This window comes from Mercurialis annua, linkage group LG5 (assembly GCF_937616625.2).
Source record: "Mercurialis annua linkage group LG5, ddMerAnnu1.2, whole genome shotgun sequence".
Lineage (NCBI taxonomy): Eukaryota > Viridiplantae > Streptophyta > Magnoliopsida > Malpighiales > Euphorbiaceae > Mercurialis > Mercurialis annua.
In genome coordinates this window covers 48,933,607-48,955,605 of record NC_065574.1, presented here as the reverse complement: position 1 = coordinate 48,955,605, position 21,999 = coordinate 48,933,607, and the positions used below count along the sequence as shown (strand labels likewise).

The window sequence follows — 21,999 nt, the reverse complement described above, 5'->3', positions numbered from 1 at the left end:
TATTTCCGAAAACATTTATGAAATTGCAAAATTCTATATTTATAATTTATTCTAGTAAAAAATATTATTTTATTTTCCATTTATGTATTTGTCGTTTCAGCATTTCCATTTCCTTGCTACATAACCGCTAGGTACTCACTTTCATCCATTCTGCTACAACAAATCATTTTGATACTGTATCCAAAATCAAGTTTCATAAGAATTTTACTCTATCAGGACTAAAAATATCAACCAGAAGCAAGAGCAATAATGAAGAATTTCCAACTTTAAAATTGGAAGACATTGAAACTAAAGGTTATGAATTTCATAATTCTTAAATGTCGGTTCCGAGATAATACAATAACTCATTTCGAACACTGACGGGAAGCTAATCCTGCAAAATTTCTCACTCTTAAAGATCCTTCTGTATTTGTATAAAAAATTTAGTATTATTATTTTTTGAAGTAATGTAATCTTCCCCTGTATACTTTTATCTGCAAAATTCATGGTGGATACGCTCTCTATACAGCAACTTTTGCTGATCTATGAATGTGATTTTTCCAGCTATATCCTTCAGATTTAGCATCCTCATCATCTTCCATACTATCACCTCCCGTCGTGGAGTTTCCTCCCAGCTGCAGGGGACCTTGAGGAGACCCGGATTCGGAACTGGTAGCTTTTAGGTCATCATTGTATTGATCTTGGGACATCCACAACCCTCCCCCCAAAACAACTACAGATTGGTCTGCGGGGGCAGCTGAACCGGACGGTAGTCTTCGTGAATGAAGCCTGTATTTCTGCAATGACAAGAAACATCTTCTGTCAATCTTCAAAAGTTCAAATGAACCTTTTGCCAATGAATTCATTTAGTAATTCATTTGACATAAACATTAGCTAATATTGCAGAACCTCAAACGCGACACTAGCTTGAAGCTAGAAACTGCTTAGCAATCTGAACGTTTTGCTCATGCGTTCTGCAAATAATCCAAGCATAAGATAAAAGTTGGAAACTCACTTGCAGATGACTCTTCACTTCATCATTCGTCAAGCCATCAACTTGCATGAGTTCTCGAATTTGCTTTGGAGTAGCAACTGCAAGAAATGCAGAAAATCGATCAATCAATTAATTATTTTAGCACAGCTTTAGTAACCCCGATACAAAAATAGATCAACCAATTCTAGCTACAGGCTTCCATCATATTGCGTTCATTCTTTAAGCATTCAAGTGTCTTATATCATCTCTATTGTCATGAATCTAGCCTAATCATTATACACATTGCAAATTTTATCCTTAATTATCAATACCACAGATACAACTGACATTCATCATTAAGCAATCTACAGAATTCTAGCCAATATATTAGACTCTTTTAACAAAGACATAGGACCAAAATCACCACAAGTGTCATATTCTAACCTTGAGATCCTCCCAGTTGCTGTAGAGCATTGACAAATCGGCGATGTAACTCTGGCGACCAGCATCTTCTCTGCTTCCTAGAAGTTTGTTGATGAGGTAATTGTAGTCCATTGCTTAAACTCGATTGAGGAATAGGGGACAAAGAGGAAACCGCTCTTCTAAAGCCGCCTCTTGATCCAGATTCTTCTCTCAAGTTGTTGATTCCAGGAGTTAAAAGCGAAAGACCAGGAACCGGCACTTCCTCGCTATTATTGTTACTAACATCCTCCTTCCTTGACAAACCAGAGTAGTTTTTAATAAAAGGCATAGATCCTCTTGCCGCGCTCCTACTTTTACACGCCGGATATACATCATCACTCGCATAAGGATGATTCGCTTTCTTAACCGTCTGTACACAAAAACAACAATCAATCCACAGATCAACATAATCCACAACATCAAATGAACTTCATAGCTAATATATCTACACCAAAACGCTATATATACCTTAGATTCCAGCTTCAGATTCTGTTTAGGCTCAGAGACACAATCACTAGAGGAATTATTAGTACTAGTGTTCCACAATTGAACAGAACTCATCCAATTCTTCTTGTCTTTACAATCTTTTTCCACCTTAATTGTACCCTCTTGCTCATCATCATCATCACAATTTTTCTTCAATGGAATAAACTCCTCCAAAACTGGAGTATTATTTGCTGCTGCACATTGGTTAACCTCTGATTTCAAGTACAAAATTGCTGCAACAACAAAAAAATTATTCTCATTTCCAAGCTTAAAAAAACACAAAAAAAAACTGATCAAATCATCAAAAAACAAAAAGAAAAAAACCCCATTTTACATACTGAAGATCAAAACATACCCATCAATCAAAAATCATAAAAAAAACGTACCATCATTCAAGAGAAGCATGCAGAGAGGGAGCTCCCGTTTAAAAGCATCGATCTTTTTCAATTCATCTTCCAACCCATGAACAAAAGCATCAAGCTTTGAAGCCTTGTCAGAATCATTTCCGATCAAAGAAACCTCATTTAAAATATCAATGATCGTCTTAGGCAAATAACTTGGCCGGAAATCCAAGCTCAGCTCCGGCTCCGGTAAAGAACCCATATAAAAACTTCAAGTAATTAATCAAACAAATAATAATACTATTTTGTTGAGCTTATTTTCAGAGAGATGTAAAAATGTGGAGATCTAATGTATAAATAATGGTAGAGTGAGAGAGAAGTGTTTAAATATTTTTTTAATTTTTTTAATTTGTTTGTTGGAAAGAATATGAATATGAATATGAAGAAGAAGAAGATTCTGTTGTTTGTAGGTTTTTTTTTTCTTTCTATAAAAACCTTCATCGCGTCGTCGCATATTTTATCTTTTTATATATCTATCTTCCACTCACTGAGTTTATAGTTTATACCTCAATTTTTAACTCGGTTTTGACTCACTGAATATGTATTTTTTTTAAAATTATAAAACATATTTTTTATTAAAAAATTGTTTATAATTTTCTTTTAGTTATTTTTTTACAAATGAGAATATGATATTATAGTTTCTTTTAAATTGAATTTTATATTAAAATTTGCTTAATTGGTTAATATTTAGATTTTCTTATATATTATGATTTTAATTCAATTTGAATCATTTAAATATCTTTAATTATAATAAAATTGATCTCTACTTTTTTTTTATTAATTTGAATAATTTAATGATAAGTGCAAGTTCAAATATAGCAACCAACTTACATGCCAAATGAAACTAAAATTTTAAAAAAAATTATGATAAATCTGCAGCGCCAACGAACAATAACAATAATGTTCAAAAAGATTCCACAAGTAATTGAATTAATATTGTTTAACCATATTTTAATTGGGTGTTTTGAAAGTAAAAATGTTATTTCTTTTTCAAGGAAACCGTGTTATTTTCAAATCTCAAAGAATCAACAGATTAACACGTTGGACAGAATAAAATCTCCCTTCTCTTTACCAATAGTTTTTAATGGTTTTAGGTCTTTTGGATTCTTGAAGGATTTACTTTGAAAGGTTAAAGGATCATTTCACACCCTAAACTGATCACAAAATATCCTAAAAGGCACATTTAATCATTTCTTTTATAAAACAAATACACAACTTGGTAGTTTTGGTCATTTAAACTTATCTTCTCAAGAGAGGGGGGATGGGAGTAATTGCATAGATGGTATTAAAAAAAAAGTTGAAAGCAAAAATGATGTAGAATGCTATAGTAGTGAAGTAGAAAATGAATAATTAGTTTTAGGAGTTACTTTCTCTCTTCCGTTTGAAAAGAGACATCGATATCTTTTGTCCATATAAAAAGATTAAATTATGATTTTTGTGCAATTTTAAAAAGAATTCTCTCTTATACTCTTATTTTTTCTTTTTATAATTAAAACTAATACTCTATATAAAATATATAAAACAATAATTAATATAGATAAAATAAGAAAAATCACGAGTAATTATTATTTTTTTAATTTATGTGTAAAAAGTATATGTTTATTTTTAAATGTGACAGAGGGAATATCTTTTAAAACTTATTTTGGAACTAATTTTAAAAAATGAAAGTAAAATTTACTCTATTAGCCTTTGATTGTGATCAATCCAAATATTGACAAATTGAGGGATTTTTATTAAACAATTGCAATATATATACATATAACGCCAAAGTTAGGGTGTAAAATGAACCTTTTTACGGTTGGAGAGTACACAAGATAGATGTTGCTGGTATTAATTATAAATCACACTTATTTTCTTGGTGTCCTAATCTGAATTTACACCGCACATTGTTTTTTTTTTTTGTTCATAATATTAAATTTATCAATCTCATGTATGATCTTTAATGAATTATCCTAGTTTAAAGAAATCAAATTTGATTCTTTTTTTATACAGTAAATAAAATTGTAAACAATTATTATAAATTTAATTTTCTGAAATTTTAAAGGCTGAGCACACAAATCCCCAAAAAAGTTAATTAGTTTTTATTCATACCTCGCATATTAAAAATATACAGAAATTTCTCGAAAAAATAGAAATTTTCAAAAATACCTTAAAATTCAAAATAAGTTGATTTAGTATATGACAATTATGCCCTTCCATAATGCAGTAATGTCATTTAACAAACATGAAGTTTTTGTCCAAATAAACAATCAAAACTCATTTTCAACCTCATTCTCAAAATAAATCACGCTATTGGAGCAAATATATAGCTTCAAATTCAAATAAAATCGATATAAGAGCTATTAATCGTCAAGAAATTTGTTTAGCCTTCGTTCTCAACAAAATCGAGCAACAAATCATCAAGAACAGTAAGATAAACTGAGATTTTAATTTTTTATTATACATATGTTCATGAAAGTATTCAAATGCTTGCTGAGTTTATGCTAAGAGAATAAGACATTATAGTTGTTTTAAAATTAATGGAAATTTTAGCCTTTGTAAAAAAAAAATGAATTTTATATCAAAATTGATTTTATTGATTAATATTTAGATTTTCTTACATATCACAAATTTAATTCAATTTAAATCATTTAAATATATTAATTATAATAAATTGAACTCTAGTTTATTATTAATTTGAAAAAATTAATCATAAGTGGAAGTTTAAAAATAGCAACAACTTGCATGCCAAATGGAATTAAATTTTTATGATGAATCTGTAACGCCAACGAAGAATAATAAAATTATTCAATTAATTTCCATAAATAATTGATTTATAATATTTAACTATATTTTGATTGGACGTTTTAAAAGTAAAAATATTTTTTCCTTTTTTAAAAAATTATGTTATTTTAACATCTTAAATAATTAACAGATTGACACGTTGCACAAAATGGAATCTTCCTCTTGTCATATCCATTTAGTACATATTCTTCTTTTTACCAATATTTTTATGATAGTTTTGAGTTTTTTGGACTCATCCAGAATTTAGTTGGAAAGGTTAAAATATCATTACACACCCTAAAGTGGTCACAAAATATCCCAAAAGGCACATTTAAGCATTTCTTTTATAAAACAAACCCACAATTTGAAATTTTTGGTCATCTAAACTTATGTTCTCAAGAGGAAAAAAATTGATAGGACTAAAACTGATGGGAATAATTGCATAGCTGGTATGGAAAAAAAAAAGGAAGCAAAAACGATGTCGAATGCTATTAATAATGTAGTAATTTTTATTAGGAATATGTATTTTTTTTTAAGAATAAAACATATTTTTTTTAATAAAAACTTGTTTATAATATGCTTTTAGCTATATTACTAAGAATATGACATTACAGTTGCTTTTAAATTGAATTTTATATTAAAATTTGCTTAATTGGTTAATATTTAATTTTTCTTATAATCATTTAAATATCTTTAATTATGATAAATTGGACTCTAGATTTTTTTTTATTAATTTGAATAATTTAATGATATGTGAAAGTTCAAAAATAGCAACCAACTTGCATGCCAAATGAAATTTATTAATTTAATTTTTTTTATGATAAATCTGCGGCGGCAACAAAGAACAAGAATAATATTAAAAAAAATTCCATAAGTAATTGATATATATTATTTAATCATATTTTGATTGGACGTTTTGAAAGTAAAAAATGTTTTTTCCTTTTCAGGAAAACCGCGTCATTTTAAAATCTCAAAAAATCAACAGACTGACACGGTGGACAAAATGAAATCTATCTTCTTTTTATCAATAATTTTTACTGATTTTATGCCTTTTGGATTCTTGAAGGATTTAGTAGGAAAGGGTTAAGGATCATTTCACACCCTAAAGTGGTCACAAAATATCCCAAAAGGCACATTTATGCATTTCTTTTATAAAGCAAACCCACAACTTGAAATTTTTGGTCATTTAAACTTATGTTCTCAAGAGGAGAAAAAATTAATAGGACTAAAACTTATGGGAGTAATTGCATAGCTCGTATGAAAAAAAAAATAGGAAGCAAAAAATGATGCAAAATGCTATTAATAATGTAGTAATTTTATTAGGAATATGTATTTTAAAAAAATGAATAAAACATATTTTTAATAAAAACTTGTTTATAATATGCTTTTAGCTATTTTACTTTTACTTAGAATATGACATTATAGTTGCTTTAGAAATTGAATTTTATATTAAAATTTTCTTAACTGATTGATATTTAGATTTTCTTATATATTATAATTTTAATTTAATTTGAATCATTTAATATCTTTAACTATGATAAATTGGACTCTAGTTTTTTTTATTAATTTGAATAATTTAATGATAAGTGAAAGTTCAAATTTAAAATAGCAACCAACTTGCATGCCAAATGAAATTAATTTTTTAATTTTTTTATAATAAACCTGCAGCGCCAACGAAGAACAATAATGATGTTTAAAAAGTTTCCATAAATTATTGATATATATAATTTAACCATGATTTGATTGGACGTTTTGAAAGTAAAAATGTTTCTTCTTCTTCAGGAAAACCGCGTCATTTTTAAATCTCAAAGAATCAACAGACTGACACGTTGGATAAAATGAAATCTTCCTTCTTTTTACCAATAATTTTTAATGGTTTTAGGCCTTTTGGATTTTTGAAGGATTTAGTGATAGTTGAAGGATCATTTCACACCCTAAAATGGTCACAAAATATCCCAAAAGGCACATTTAAGCATTTCTTTTATAAAACAAATCCACAATTTAATAGTTTTGGTCATTTAAACTTATGTTCTCAAGAGAAGGGGAAGGGGGGAGATTGATAGGACTAAAACATATGGAAATAATTGCATAGCTGGTATGAGAAAAAACAGTATAAAGCAAAAATGATGTAGAATGCAATAATAATGAACTAGGAGATGAATAATTATTTTTAAGAGTTATTTTTTAAAATTTATTTCGGAATTAAAGGGCTGTTTGTTTGGTTGGTCAAAAAACAAAGGACAATGAAAATGGAAATAGATGATTTTTATTGTCTGCGCTTGTTTGCCAAAATTTATAAGATAATATGAATTTGAGTAAACTTCTACTCATTACACTAATTTATTGAATCAAACAACATATAAAAAAAAAATAGGTAGACTTAGTCCATTACGATAGTGCCACTATTTTAATGGCACATATTATTAAAATAATGGTATTATCGTAATATTACTATTCAAAAGTGTAAAAAAGTAATAAATAAAATTACGACAGAGCCACTATTTTAATGACATGTCATAATGTGATATGCTGGTTCACGGATAACATGGTGGACTGAATCTATCTAAAAATCTCTCTAACATACGAAAACAATCATTTCTTTTTCCATTTCTTCTTTTTCCCATTCCATTCCTTCTCATTTTCATTCCATTCCGATTCCCATTTTTAATTTTGAACCAAATGACCCTTAATTTTTAAAAAGTAAAAATCAATTCACTCTATAATTAGGTATCTTTTCAATGTAAATTAGCCTTTGACTGTGATTGATCCAAATAATGCCAAATTGAGGGATTTTTATTAAACAATTGCGAGTTTATACACACACCAGATCAAAACATGTTTATTTACTTAATTCTTTTTAAAATTTTATTTTTTCAATTCTTTTCTAATTTACTTTTTAAGGACGAAATCATTACGAAATTTGATAGTAGAAGTATGAAATAAACAATTTTTTTCTAAAAAAGATCAAGCTAATAAAAATAAAAGATATAGAAATCTGAGAATGGATTATGCCTTGAGATGGTCATGCGCTGGGTCAGCCCGTGAACCGGCCTAGTCAAACCCATTCGGAATCGGTCAATATCCGGAAATGGTCAAGACCTGCCCGAGACCATAGAAAGACCGGTTTCAGGCCCATTTCAAATTTTCAGAACTGTGAACTGGCGGTTCAAGTGTAAAACCCGTCGATAATTTTTTTAATTTTAATATATATATATATATATATTGTATTTATTATTGCAATAAGATATATATATATATATATATATATATATATATATATATATATATATATTACATTTTTTTAGTTAATGTTTTGGTTAACATATTATTTGAAAATTTGTTTTTTTTATAATATTATCTCTGCGTGTTATTTTAAAAAATTAGTATTTAAATTTTAATTTTACTTTTAATTTTTTTTTCTAAACTCCCGAAAACGGCCGGTTCCGAATTATTATGGAACTGTCACTTAGATGGTTCCGGGCCAGTTTTAATTTTTTTTTGAACCGCGACCTGTACAATTTTCAATGTATTATCCCTGATTAAAGAATTCAAATTTGATTCTTTTTTACATAGTAAACAAAATTATACAAAATTATTATTAATTTAATTTCTTGAAATTTAAATTCATATACAAAATTATATAACATTTAATAGTGGTTTAACTTTGAAAAAGGAGTGCTATATATGATGAATATAAATCATATAAAGATATTCTCATACAAAAAATCTAATAGTGCAAATCAACATCAGAAGTCTTCTTTTAGGAACAAAAAACACACTTCAAAAAGCTTCTTTACACTTTCAAAGCAAAACCCCTTTAGGAAGAAAAAAAACATTGCTGTTAAAAACTAAAAAATATAGAAATGACGGCCTAATCAGTTAAATCAGTTAAATAACAAATATAATTGGATGAATTATAAAAATTAGTACATTGATCGTGTTATAACCAACAAGCTGTAACTCAAATTATATGAACGATGAATAGGAAACACTCTCCTCTTCCTAATTATAAAAAAAAACAAACTTAATTTTTTTAAAAGTTTAATTGTTCAATTGTTTCTGATTTTTATGGAATTTTTCAATTTAAAAAGGTTGAACCGTTTTTAATTTTTTTTTTTTAAAGAATCAGATCATAATGATTTTCAAATTTTAGTTTTTTTTTTATAATTATTTTCAAATTTTAGTTAAAACAATTAAATCATCCAGTCTATTTTTTTCCTTTTCTCTTTATTTAAACAGGCTCAAAAGTTTTCACTCCTATTTAGGGATATAAGCGAGTCTATCTCGCTCACAGACTACTTGAAATTTGGCTCGATAAAATTAACTCGAACTTAAAAATTTGTACTTAATTAGTAAATGAGTTGAATCTCAATTTTTTTTATCTGTGTTCGACTCGAAAGTAGGTAAATCAACTTGTTCATATATTTATGTGCTAATTTGGTGCGTTATTATTTTGATTTTGTAAACTTTAGATATTTAATTTATATTTTGTGTTAAAAAAATGGATATAATATGGATTATTTAAATATGTTTATATATATAAAGGAATAGAGTACTTAATTTTTTATTAAATTATTGAATTATTTAATTTTAGTTTTAATTTATTAAACAAAAACAAGAATCGATTAAACTCGTTAATTTCTTAAACGTTTGATAAATTTATTATATATAAAAATTTAATTCAAAGATAATTAGTCTCAAGTTTTTTCGTACTCTACTTAACTCGACTGGTTTATACTGCTACTCCTCCTAAATCCTACCCCAAGGTGATTCAAATTTAAAAATAGCATACTAATTTCATGGGAAATTAATAACCAACCCAAATAGCCAAGCCCTTCAAATAAATTTTTAAAATTTCGATTTTGAATCTAACTATAGTCAAGTAGTTTAAAAACTGTTTTAACATTTCTAATTATAACAACTAACTACTATCTGTTAATAACTGAAGTAATTAGATTCTACCTACATTAAAAAAAAAAAAAAAAAGCCAACCCACTAAACTATATGGCAACTTTTATTATGGAGAAAATGTGAAATGACTATGTTTTCCATAAATAAAAGTCGTATTGAATAAGTCAAATTTGACTTGCCCTAAAAGTTTCTTGCTCTATAACATTATATTTATTTTATTTTATTTTGCGTTAATATTGTTAATCGGTTCCTAAATATGAGATTAAAGTGAGAAAAGGGTTTTTAGGGTCAAGATTATAAAACTAATTACTAAAATTTACTTTATTGTTTCTCTTTAACACAAAGAATCATTAATTTCCTTTTCGGGAACAAGAGAAGGCCACCAAGATAGAATGTTTAGGCTAAAAGTCATTTTGACTAATAAGATCCCTAACACTTGCACAATTAATTATTATTGAAATATTATTTTAATTCATCCACACTTTTTTGTTCAATTTAATCCATTTTCCCATGAAACAAGCTAAATTTGTTGACTGCTAGAAATACATAAGGTATAACTCTCTCCTTTAATTATTTTAAATCTCACTTTAAATATATTAAATCTCACTTTAAATATATTAAATCTCATAACACTACTTATAATTATGAGAAAATGACAATTTGGGCTCATAAATTTATGTGTTGGAATCAATTGAATCTAAATTTATTCATTAAAATCAAATAGATTCAAAATTTTATATTTCTATATCAATAATTTAAAATATTTTCCTATTTTTTAATTTCAATTTATATCTTTTTGACATTACTTTATAAAGTGTTTGATTTTTTTGATTATAAATAATTTGATTCTAAGAATAAACCGAAATGATTTTTTTTGTTTTACCCGCATAGAACAATTAATCAATTTATTTTATCACTAATGGTAAAGATTCTTCTATTTTTTAGTTTAAGACTCATGTTATCAATTTCAAAGGGAATCGCAACTTTTTATATCAAATGGTTTGATTATGGAGAATTAGAAAAATTTGTTGATTCCAAAATCCAAATTTATGGTCATCTTTGCTCAACGGTTCACACGCCACCTAAGGAATCTTGTTTACTGATTGTCGCTAATTGTTCTAATTTTGAATGAGATATGGATGTGAGGATTAAGATGCTTATTTAACTTGAGATACAAGTAAAAACTAATGGTATATTTATATAAAATTTACGAAATTATGAATAACTAAAAATAATTACATAAAATAATTGATTTTTACAAATTCTATTTAAATTTTATAGATTTGACTATGTAGTAAATAATCCACAATTAAAATAAAATTTAATTAAACAAAAAAAATGTTAATAGTGTTTCCTCCTAAAATGCAAGGAATCAAAAGCTTCTCATGATATTAATTTTTAAATTTTTTGAAAAATACAAAACATATAAAAAGATAGACTGCCACCTCACCTAGATTCCCTTTCAAGAAAAAGACATAAAATATTACATGTGATTGCTTGATTGGAATATATTGATTAAATTATTAAAAATGTGAGGATAAGAAATTGTTGAAGAAGAGCACAAAATGTTGAATTGAAAGGTGCTTAGCTTAGAGATGAGGAATCTTCAATGGTGTGTGGGTCACAAATTTTGATCTTGCTTTGATATTTCAATTCCAATTGGCCTAAAAACATAATATATGCAATGTGCAATTTTGTTTTTATTGTGTGTATATTATTATTAATAATGTGTGCTAATTCATTCCATTATACTATTATAGTATATAATGTACAACCAATTAGATTCCATATTTTCCTCTTCCATAGAATTAAGAATCTCTTTCTGTCTCTTTGCCCAATCAAATTCAATCACTCAATTAATTAACTTCATGTTCTATGCAAGGTGATCCACTTGTTTTATAATAAATAATTAGACTATAGATTTATCAAATTTAGTAATTTGTTTTTTTTTTATCATGTTTTCATGTTCAAAAACATTGAATATGTTTATAGTAATTAAAATTCCATGAAGTAAATTCTTACATTTTGCATCATGAAATGAATCGGATTTTGATCATCATCACATTAATCCAAAAAATACCATATTATAGATCAATGTATTGAATCTTTTCCTTTTTGCTATAGATTAAAGATAAATAAAATTAAAGTCATGTTACAAGATTGAAAATTCATATATGAATTTAACATATAAGCTTTTTAAAACATATCCAACAATTAAATATAAAAATATATAAAAATCGATAAAAAAAACAATAGTATAGAGTAGATAAATTAAGTTATAGATTTCATAAAAAAAACGTCTGAAAGCCAGAAAAACATAATTAAGTTGAGAGGAGAATATAAAAAAACTTGATTTATAACCTCCTACGAACAACACTGCAATTAGACCTTTATAAAGATTGAACCGTCAGAACTTCTATCCATTTAAACCTTATCTTCAATAAAAAAATTCAAGAAACATAAAAATTTTATAATATTTATTCATTTATATACAACATATCTCATCCTTCAATAAGTTTTAGAACCTTGATTAAATCAAGAATTTTTAACATGTAAGAAAAAAAACTTCAAAACATTTCAATTAAATCAATAATCAATTGCATGCAAGCAAAAAAAAAGGCTTAATCAAACCTAGAATCTTCAACATACAAACCAATAAAAACGGACAAAATAAAAAAAATAAACTTCACCACTAAAACTCTTATTCGTAGACCTATATAGAAAAACTATAATATATAGTCGAGGTAGTTTTCCGGGCAAAAGGCCGAAAACCACCCACTTCAAACTATAAAGGTATTGTTCGTTTGATTAGTAGTCTGTAAAACAATAGGCACATGATCTGAAGTTTTAACGTCCAAATTCAGTAACTCGCCATTAGTGAACATCTCTTACCAGTCTTTATTGCACATTGACATATTCAATCTCTCTTCTACCTAGTGAGAGGAACCTCTATCTCGCTCCCGAAAATCCCGCAACATCCAAGCTGATTGACTACCATCATCTTTCTTTTTCTTGACAGACAAAAAATCACTAAAATACCCTATGATACACCAAAGGAGAGAGTTAATAAAACTCATATTTCTCAAAAGTTTCAATCTCTTCTATAATTATATCTTACCGGAAATCCATAATAACTCGTCAAATGTCAATTCTTTCCATCCGATTTTGTCACATTAATATCAATAAAACTAGCACAACTAATCTCGCTATATAAATTTGTGTATTGGCATATTATTTTATTAATTTTCAAAATTAAATATATTACTGAAGTAAAAGTATATGTTTAATTTTTTTTAAATTATAATAAAAACTAATTCTTGTTTTGTTTGCAGTATAATTTCCAGATATTCAATTTTTTTTATTTATTATTTGACTGAATATATAGTTTGACCCATGAACTTGTATTCATTTACCCATCTAACCCCTAAATTTAACGTCTAACCTGTCAAATTTCTGAACTTGTTAAATCAACCGATTTGACCTCTGAACTTGATAAATATGTAAACATTGAACCATTCCGTGTCCACCTGGCACTTGAAACATTCTACAATAATTTATGTACGGAGGGATTTAATGTTTATGTATTTATTAAGTTCAGGGGTGAAATCGAATTATTTAACTAATTTAGAGTTTCGATAGGTGAGATGTTAAATTTAGAAATCAGATGGGTAAAAAGTTATAAATTCAGAAATCAAACTATATATTAAACTTTTATTATTTACATTTACATATTATGTCACAACATATAAAAAGACATGGAGTGACATGTGATTAAATTCATGGTGTCACGTCAATTGATCTATAAAGATTGGATTATATCATCTCAAGATTTTTGAAAATACTTTATGTATTATTTAAATTAGTACAGCAACATAGTCTTTTTATATTTCTGAAGCCAACATTATTAAGGTAAAACTTTATATTATGAATTAGTATTTCTTTCTATAATTTATAACCGCCCGTTGTTAGGTTTGGTGGCTTAATATATAGACTAATCCTTGAATTTATACTTTTTTATCCATCTATGCAGAAGTTACGATTAAACATCAAACAATCAGAACATCTTTTACAAAAAGGTTTAGAATAAAAAACCTAATGAAAATAACTTTTCACCAAGCTAAAAGTATTAAAGAATGAGTATATATTATTTTAAAAATTCTTCTAAATACATGGCAAACTCTTTTTGGCAGTCATTTTCTCTTAATTATTTCTGAAAAATAATTATTCATCTCTTCGTCAACTTATATTTTCTACCAATTTCATGACTGTGTGATTAGTTTAAAAAATTAACCACATCTATTATCCCGATCATATACTCTTCCACTAACATTTCATGTACTTAGTTACTTTATATACAAAATCATTTACGATATAAGCGACTATGGGTTATTTACATGGATACATAACTACTTAGTTTTATTCAAATTGCATAATTTTTTAAAACTAAAAAATATAAATATAATTTAAATTAAAAAGAAAAATATTTATTAAATTTAAATTATTTGGCATCAGTAAAACTATATAAGTTTAATTATAAGAAACAAATAATATTTAATATATAATTTAAATTATGAATATTGTTGGTAATACTTTTTTATAAATATAAATTATTATTTTATAGTATAATAAAATTAATGTAATATGAATAAAAATCAATTATACATTTTTTATAATTATATTTTAAATAAATTTTAAAATTATTAAAATAGTATTATCATTATGATTCGCTCAATATAAATAACCAAATATATTTCTTTTTCTTATACGATTAGAAATTTATAATTTAATAAGTAATTTGAAAAGAAGATTCTATGATTAAAAAAATTACTATAGCATCATTCTTTTTCTTATTAAATTATATTAAAAATAAATATCACATATATAGCCACATGTGAGTGTAGCTATGGAGAGAGTTCAATTCAAATCCTCTCTAAAATCTTATAGTAATATGTTAAGACTTGGTATTTTTCAAATATAAGAATTGAAAATTCTTATAATAAAAGAATAAAAGCATTAAGGGAGCCAGTTTTTGTGAGATTGGATTTGAAAATAATGTATTTATTTGTTTGAGAGATAAGATTAAAATATTCCCAAGTCCAAATAGGAATAGTGAAAAGGGATGAGATTCTCTAACAAAAGTGATAATGGCTGAAATTGAAGGCAATTAAGGAAAACAAAGAATGTTAAAAAGCAGAAGAAAAGTTTGGTCAATTCAAGAAAGTTTAAACAATAGGCAAAATTTGGAGTTTATATATATATATAACAAACATTCTGCTAAGTCTGTGAAGTTTAATTTCTCTTATAAATATTCTACCTTTTCTGATAATAATAATAAAAATATAATGTCTTAGCCTTAGTATCTATAAATATTTAGATGATACCATGAGGAATCCAAGAATATGGTATCCTAACCATCAAATTCATCTTATGAATTATATTCTAATATGATCTTTTTTCTTTTCTTTTAAAGTGGTCCATCATGTATACTTCTAAGGAGAGTTCTACTATTTTTAAATAATTTAAGTGATAATTTACCCTTTTAATTTGTAAATAATGAATAATTAATATTAAATTAATTTTATGGACAAACTAGTCACGGACTTATTGATTATGGACAATTAATCCTATTTCAACAATTTATTTCCTCAACTTGTAAGCTAATTGTTTATTAAATTAGCAGTTTTCCCCTCATTTATAAATTAATTTGTTGAAATGGAATTAATTGTCCATAATTATTAAATTTATGATTAATTTATCCATAAAATTAATTTATATATTAATTAACCTAGTTATAAATTGAGAGGACAAATCGCCACTTAAATGTCACATTCATTTTTGTGAGTCGGGTCCATCATGAAACTGGTCTGAATCAGAATTTTCCAACCTTACCATGAAGACTACCAGATAAGTAATAATCCTTCAAAGCAAAAGTTAAATGTAAACAAAATTATATATGTGCTCTGTAATTCAATTAATAATTTTTTAGATTAAATTATTAAACTATAAATTTTATAATTTAAACTATAGATTTATAATTCGACCAATCGATATAGATATATCTTATAATAATATCCGTCGTTAAATCATGATTTTTCCGTCGCTAATTTGTTGTTTTCTAGTAGTGTTATAGCCTATTTTTTAAAAAATACCAGTTGTAACATAATTTTGATAATTATAATTCAACTATAACCAACTAGGTATAATTATTATTATTATTATTGTGGAGCTCGACTATCCTTTTAAGATGGAGGCTAGTTCCCTGAATAAACCCTCGAAAAGGCAAACATTGGCATCCCACCTAATACGGGTCTTTACAACTTCTTTAAATACTTCCAGCAAATCCCATGTGACCAACTAGGCATATTTATCGGGAACAAATTTTTTTTATTTATGACCAAATTTGATATTTTTCTATCGAAAACTATTATTAATTAAAATACAATTGACGGAATTAAAAAATTTAATCATGAAAATTACAAAAAAAAAGCCTTTTAAAGAAAATTGAATATTGAGCTACAAATGAGACTTACTTAGACAAAGTCATTTTTTGAAAGGTTGAGTCATCAATAAAAAAACTGAATATTTTTAAGTAATTAAACCCCTTAATCCCTTATAATTTATGTTTTTGTGTATAGTTAAGCTAAGATTTAAATTTATTTCCATTGTAAAATTTGAAGCAAGTTAATATTTTTGGGTACATAAAGATTCACCGAATGGTGGAGAAAGTTAAAAACGAAATAGATTGAATCCAAAGAAGATACCTACAAACATAATTCACGTGATCACACTGTCTCTTGTTCATGTCATTTGTATGACTGACCCCTCCACTTCTTCTCTATCTCATCAACCTCTCTTTTTTCTTCATTAACAAAATATAACACAATGGCTGTTTCACGTCATTCGTACAATAAATCAATAAAATATGCTAATATTTAACAATAAAAATTAAAAATTAAATTTTTTTATCATAAATATTTTTAATTTCTTGTAAAAATGACGTGACACTACTGTTGCATGGAAAAACTCTTAGTTTTTTCAATTTATGAAAGAGTGAAAAAATATATCTTTCTACATGTTATTTTTATTTTTTTTTAGATTTTTTTTTGAATGTATTTTCTTTTAGTTATTCAACTTTTACATGATCATTTCTTTTATTTTGATAAACCTAACTAATTAAATTCTAATTTAATTTGAAAGGTTGATAATAGTTTTAATATAATATCATCACTTATTCTATATATGTCTGTATTTTTAAGTAAGTGAATGTCAATTGAATTTCCCCTGATACTAGTATAGTTAGATATACCGCTTAAAAAAAGTCTAGAAATTATAAAAAATTTATTTATACCGATGAGTTATAACTCAAATAATATGACGCTAAGCAGAATTCTATTAAAATAGTGGGATCAAATCTTTTTACAAATGCCTCAAATCCTCGAGCTCCATTGATTTAAAAATATCATTTGATCTTCTTATGAAAATAAACAATACCGCCGCTAAATATTTGAATCAACTAAAAGAACTATTATAGTTTGATTATAAGGATTTAAATTAATATACTTGGTATATAGTTGTGTTAAACTTTTGAATACCAAATAGATATATAAAGAAAATATTAATGAATTAGCAATAGTATGAAGGGCTTATTAGTCTTTCTTTTAAAGGGATATTTTTGTCATTTTGAGGGTATATTTTAGGTGTTTTGTCTACTTCTAAGAGTTATTGAGTAGCATTATGATTTATTCATGCTTTGTCCTTGCAAAAATTCCACTTATTTGGTCCCATCTAACATCATCATTTTCCCCATCTTCCTTCTTATTTTTCACATATTTACCCTCAAAATTGATTTCAACTCTTTGAGAAAAACTCCTTTTAATGATTTTACCATACTATATCATCATTTATTCTAGCATATATTTGCTTAATCAAAATGTATAGTTATTTATAGGCTCCCTAATTATTCAGACTTTATTCACCAATTTCAGTCTGCTTCGTTCCATCTAAGTTTCGTTTACTTTTATATACATTTTTAAAAACATTAAATTATCTTTATTTTTACTTATATTACTTCTAATAATAATATTTTGTAAATTTTGTTTAAAGTATTAATTTTTTATCTAAAAAATAAATAAGGGATAAACATATAATTTAAATTTAAATTTTAACTAAAAATAGAAAGTGAAATTTAAAATGAGACATCCAAATAAAGAAAAGTGGAACTTTCTTAATGGAACGGATGAAGTATATTTTTAAATTTTAACCATTATGAAAGAAGATAGTTAATTAGGTATCGTATTTTATAATTCAACTATGTTTATAAATGCCTTAAAATGGGTATATATAATAATTTTAATTATATTTATCTCATAAAGTTTGATGGATAAATAAATTAATCCTTTTCATTTTATTTTAAATCTAATAAAACTTTCAATGTCGATAATTATAATTCAAATTTAAAGATTAAAAAGTAATTTTATCCCAATTTCAAAAATTATCAATATCTTTTAAATCTAACTAAAACTTTCAATTTCAATACTTTAAATTCAATTTTAATGATTTAAAAGTAATTTGATCTCAATTTCAAAATGGCTATATGGACATGTGATATGCTATGTTAAACAATATTTTTTAGAGATCATGTGTAAAACTAAAATTCAAAAAATGGAAATAGAAATTTCTTGTATATCACTAAAAACACATCAAATTGAACAATTACTAAAATTATATTAAACCTATTAATTTTATATCTAGAATAAAATTATTGAAATTAAGAGTTTTGGTTGCAATAATAAGAAGGCGAAAAAGTTTTAACTTTTTTTTGAATTATTGCACTATCATCTCATAATACAAAAGAAATGTCTTTGTAGATAAATTCCTTTAAAAACAAAATAAAAGAAAAAATATATGTCTAATTTGGATTTGGACGATCTAGGAAGACAATGACTATTGATGTTGAATTTTTATTTTGTGGCATTTATGGATACTCATATATATTGATAAAAATTGTTAAACATCTCAAAAAGAAATAATGAGTGTGTCAAAAAGCCATCCTATCTTTTCTTCATGCGCATCTTCTACAGTTTTTAATGCTAAGTCTTCTCTATATGTTTCAAATTTTCATTTACATTACAAGAAAAAAACATAGACTTTATGATTCCAAAACTAAATTATGACATCTATACTATATTTGATATTGAGATAGCACAAAAGACATATGCATGGTCCTACACCTTTCATTTGCTTTGTGACTACAATTTAAATAGAAAACTATAGTACAAATTTCATTCTGTTTTCAGAATTTTGAGATGCCTACCTTTTTTATTAGAAAAAAAAAGAAAAAAGTCTATCAAAAATGCATCACAATGATCATCCTAAAAATTATTTCTTTACATTATATCAAAGAAATAAAAAAATTGTCTGATAAATTGCTGCTATTAGATTATAGGCCTAATTACTTAAAAAAACCCCACCTTGAAACAATTTTTCGTTTATACCCTAACCTAGGAAAAAGTTCATTTGTACCCTTTTTTTGATTTTTCGTTTTCAATTGTACCCCAAAATTTTATTTTTTGACAATTTAATTAATTAAAGGATGAAAATATTCAAAATAATTAAATAAAAGGGTTATATCATCTTTTTTCTATTTGAAAAAATACAAATAAGTTAAAAAATGAAGGATTATTTTAAGCTTTTTCTAGATAAAAAAAGTTCAATTTAGTGCTTTAGAGTAGAGTTGAAAACAAAAAATAAAAAAAAGGATACAAATAAACTTTTTCCTAGGTCATGGTATAAACGAAAAAATATTATAAGGTGGAGGTTTTTTAAGTAATTAAGCCTAGATTATATCTGCAAAAATGCAAACACACAATATTTGTTAGTATAACAAATTCTGGATACAGATATTTCTGTTAGCTTTAACAACTATGAATAGTATAAGACACATTATCAAGTGGTATGAGACAGCTTCTCATCAAGCAATAAATTTTAACAAAACGCCTATATCTTTTAGCCGGAAGATCATTCCGGATTGTAGTAGAAGGATTACGGGCCATATGAGTAATTTTATATATTCTTTAAGTAAATTTATTCGAAAAAACGTGTAATTTTATATTATTTTAATATATAATTCTATATATTTTTTTAAGTAAATTTTATATACTTATAACATCAACACCAATTCATCAAAAAAAAAAAACATCAACACCATAATTAAAGACAAAATACTTTTTTATATCCACAATTTTAACCATTTTATCAAATATACCACTAAAATGTAATTAAGACATTCAAATCTGTGAATTTTATAAATTAAAGCAAATAAATTCAATCCTCAATTGAACCTATTTTCAGGCATATATTCCTCATTTTAAACTCATATAACATGTCCTAAACTGAATAAAAGATCAATGGTGCAAAATGATCATTTGTAAAATAAAAATAAAAAAAATTCTCAAAATTAGTTTCAATTGATAGTTGAAAATACTTGTTTCAATTTTCAAAATTGGCAGTCCAAAATATTAAAATTAATTTTCAATAGATATAACTGACAAAATAATCACCTCTTACATCGAGTGAGAATGAGTATAAACCATTTATGATGTGAAAAATGAATATGGGTTTTTTTGTGTCAAAGATGATAATTGGATCAAGCACCGACAGAACCAGAAGCACCCCTTGTTTCAAAGAGAGGAGGACGGGTTATTACATTTCATTTGATGGTCAGAGGCGAATTTGCTGGTTGGTTCCATTATCACAGGACTGCTCCAAAATTGGCTTGGTTCCAAGATGTAGAATCGATGTTGAATCTCTAGAGTCTCGATTCTTTAGTTTATTAGTTACAAAAGCGTGATTCAAACCCAAAACCTCTTAATGCACTTAGAGGTACTTTCTAAGATAGGCCCACATTCAAAAAATGGACATAGGTGGGAAATGGTTTTATATGAATTTGGAGATGCCTCATCATGGAATAAAAGGATAAATAAAGGTATTTGTAGGTGCCGTACTGAGGTCCTGCTAGAAAGTAGTACCAAAGAAAAGGGAGACATAAGGCAATGGTGCAAGAAAGAAGGGTGCGAGAGAGATGTGTGTGGCCGATAAAACAAGAGAATCGGTTCGGTTCGCCGCATATGGATTGCAGATCGGGCATGGGCCCAATATCCTCTCCTCAGATTCTCTAATCTTCTCACTGTTTGTCCTTTTGACATTTTTGATTTTTCACATCCCCCACTTTCCTTTGCCCCTCCCACTTCCCCAAATGTTTTCCACTATTTCCCTTTCTACCACCAACTTATCATGCTCTCTTTATCACACTCAATATTTGTATATAGACTTGTGTTGGTATCTAGTGCGTTAGCCATATGAAAAATTAAACGATAAAATATAAATAGCAATTGAAATTTTCTATTATAAATACGCAACTCTTTTTTATAATTATAAAGGAGAAAAATCCAACTTCGGATTTGTAAATTCAATAACACGTGCCAACCACTAAATTATACTCCTTGGCGTCATATTTTAAAGGTGAAATGTCTTAAATAAAACACATATTTTAATCTCTTTTCACTTATACTTGACTATATAAAATCATCGATTTTATTAAAATATGCACCTTTTATTTTCAATTGTATCTAATTGAAAGTAGATTGAACTTTTATTAGTGACTTATTTAAACTTTTTTCTACTTGAAAAATTCAAAATAAATTATTTATTTAAATTTTTTCCAAATGAAAAAGAGAATACTTATAGATACAATTTAAAGTGAAAGGTGCGGATTTAAAATTAGTGATTTTACAATGTAAGGGTATAATTGAGAAGAGGCTAAAAGATAGATACTTTCTTAAGGCATTTTGCCTATTTAAAAGTCTCACTATCACTTTTATATAATGTGCCATATAAAAATTTCATTTGAATTTTTAGTACTTTTTTAACTGAAACTTTATCTTTTAGCCTTCCTATCAGATTTTATAAATACAATTCAAAAGATAATTAATTGCTAACCAGAGTTTCAAAATCAATTAGTAAAGG

At 26.2% G+C, this 21,999-nt stretch overlaps 1 protein-coding gene across 1 annotated transcript; it reads right to left on the bottom strand.

Moving 5' to 3' along the window:
- Positions 1-282: 282 nt before the first annotated feature.
- On the bottom strand, positions 283-2,717 carry LOC126679780 (transcription factor HHO6-like). Its single transcript, XM_050374760.2, has 5 exons — positions 2,287-2,717; positions 1,883-2,133; positions 1,397-1,784; positions 995-1,071; positions 283-776 (listed from the first exon to the last, which is right to left on the bottom strand). Exons 1-5 carry the CDS (start codon positions 2,501-2,503, stop codon positions 501-503), a joined length of 1,209 nt encoding a protein of 402 aa, XP_050230717.1. The 5' UTR covers positions 2,504-2,717; the 3' UTR covers positions 283-500.
- Between the last annotated feature and the right edge of the window lie 19,282 nt (positions 2,718-21,999).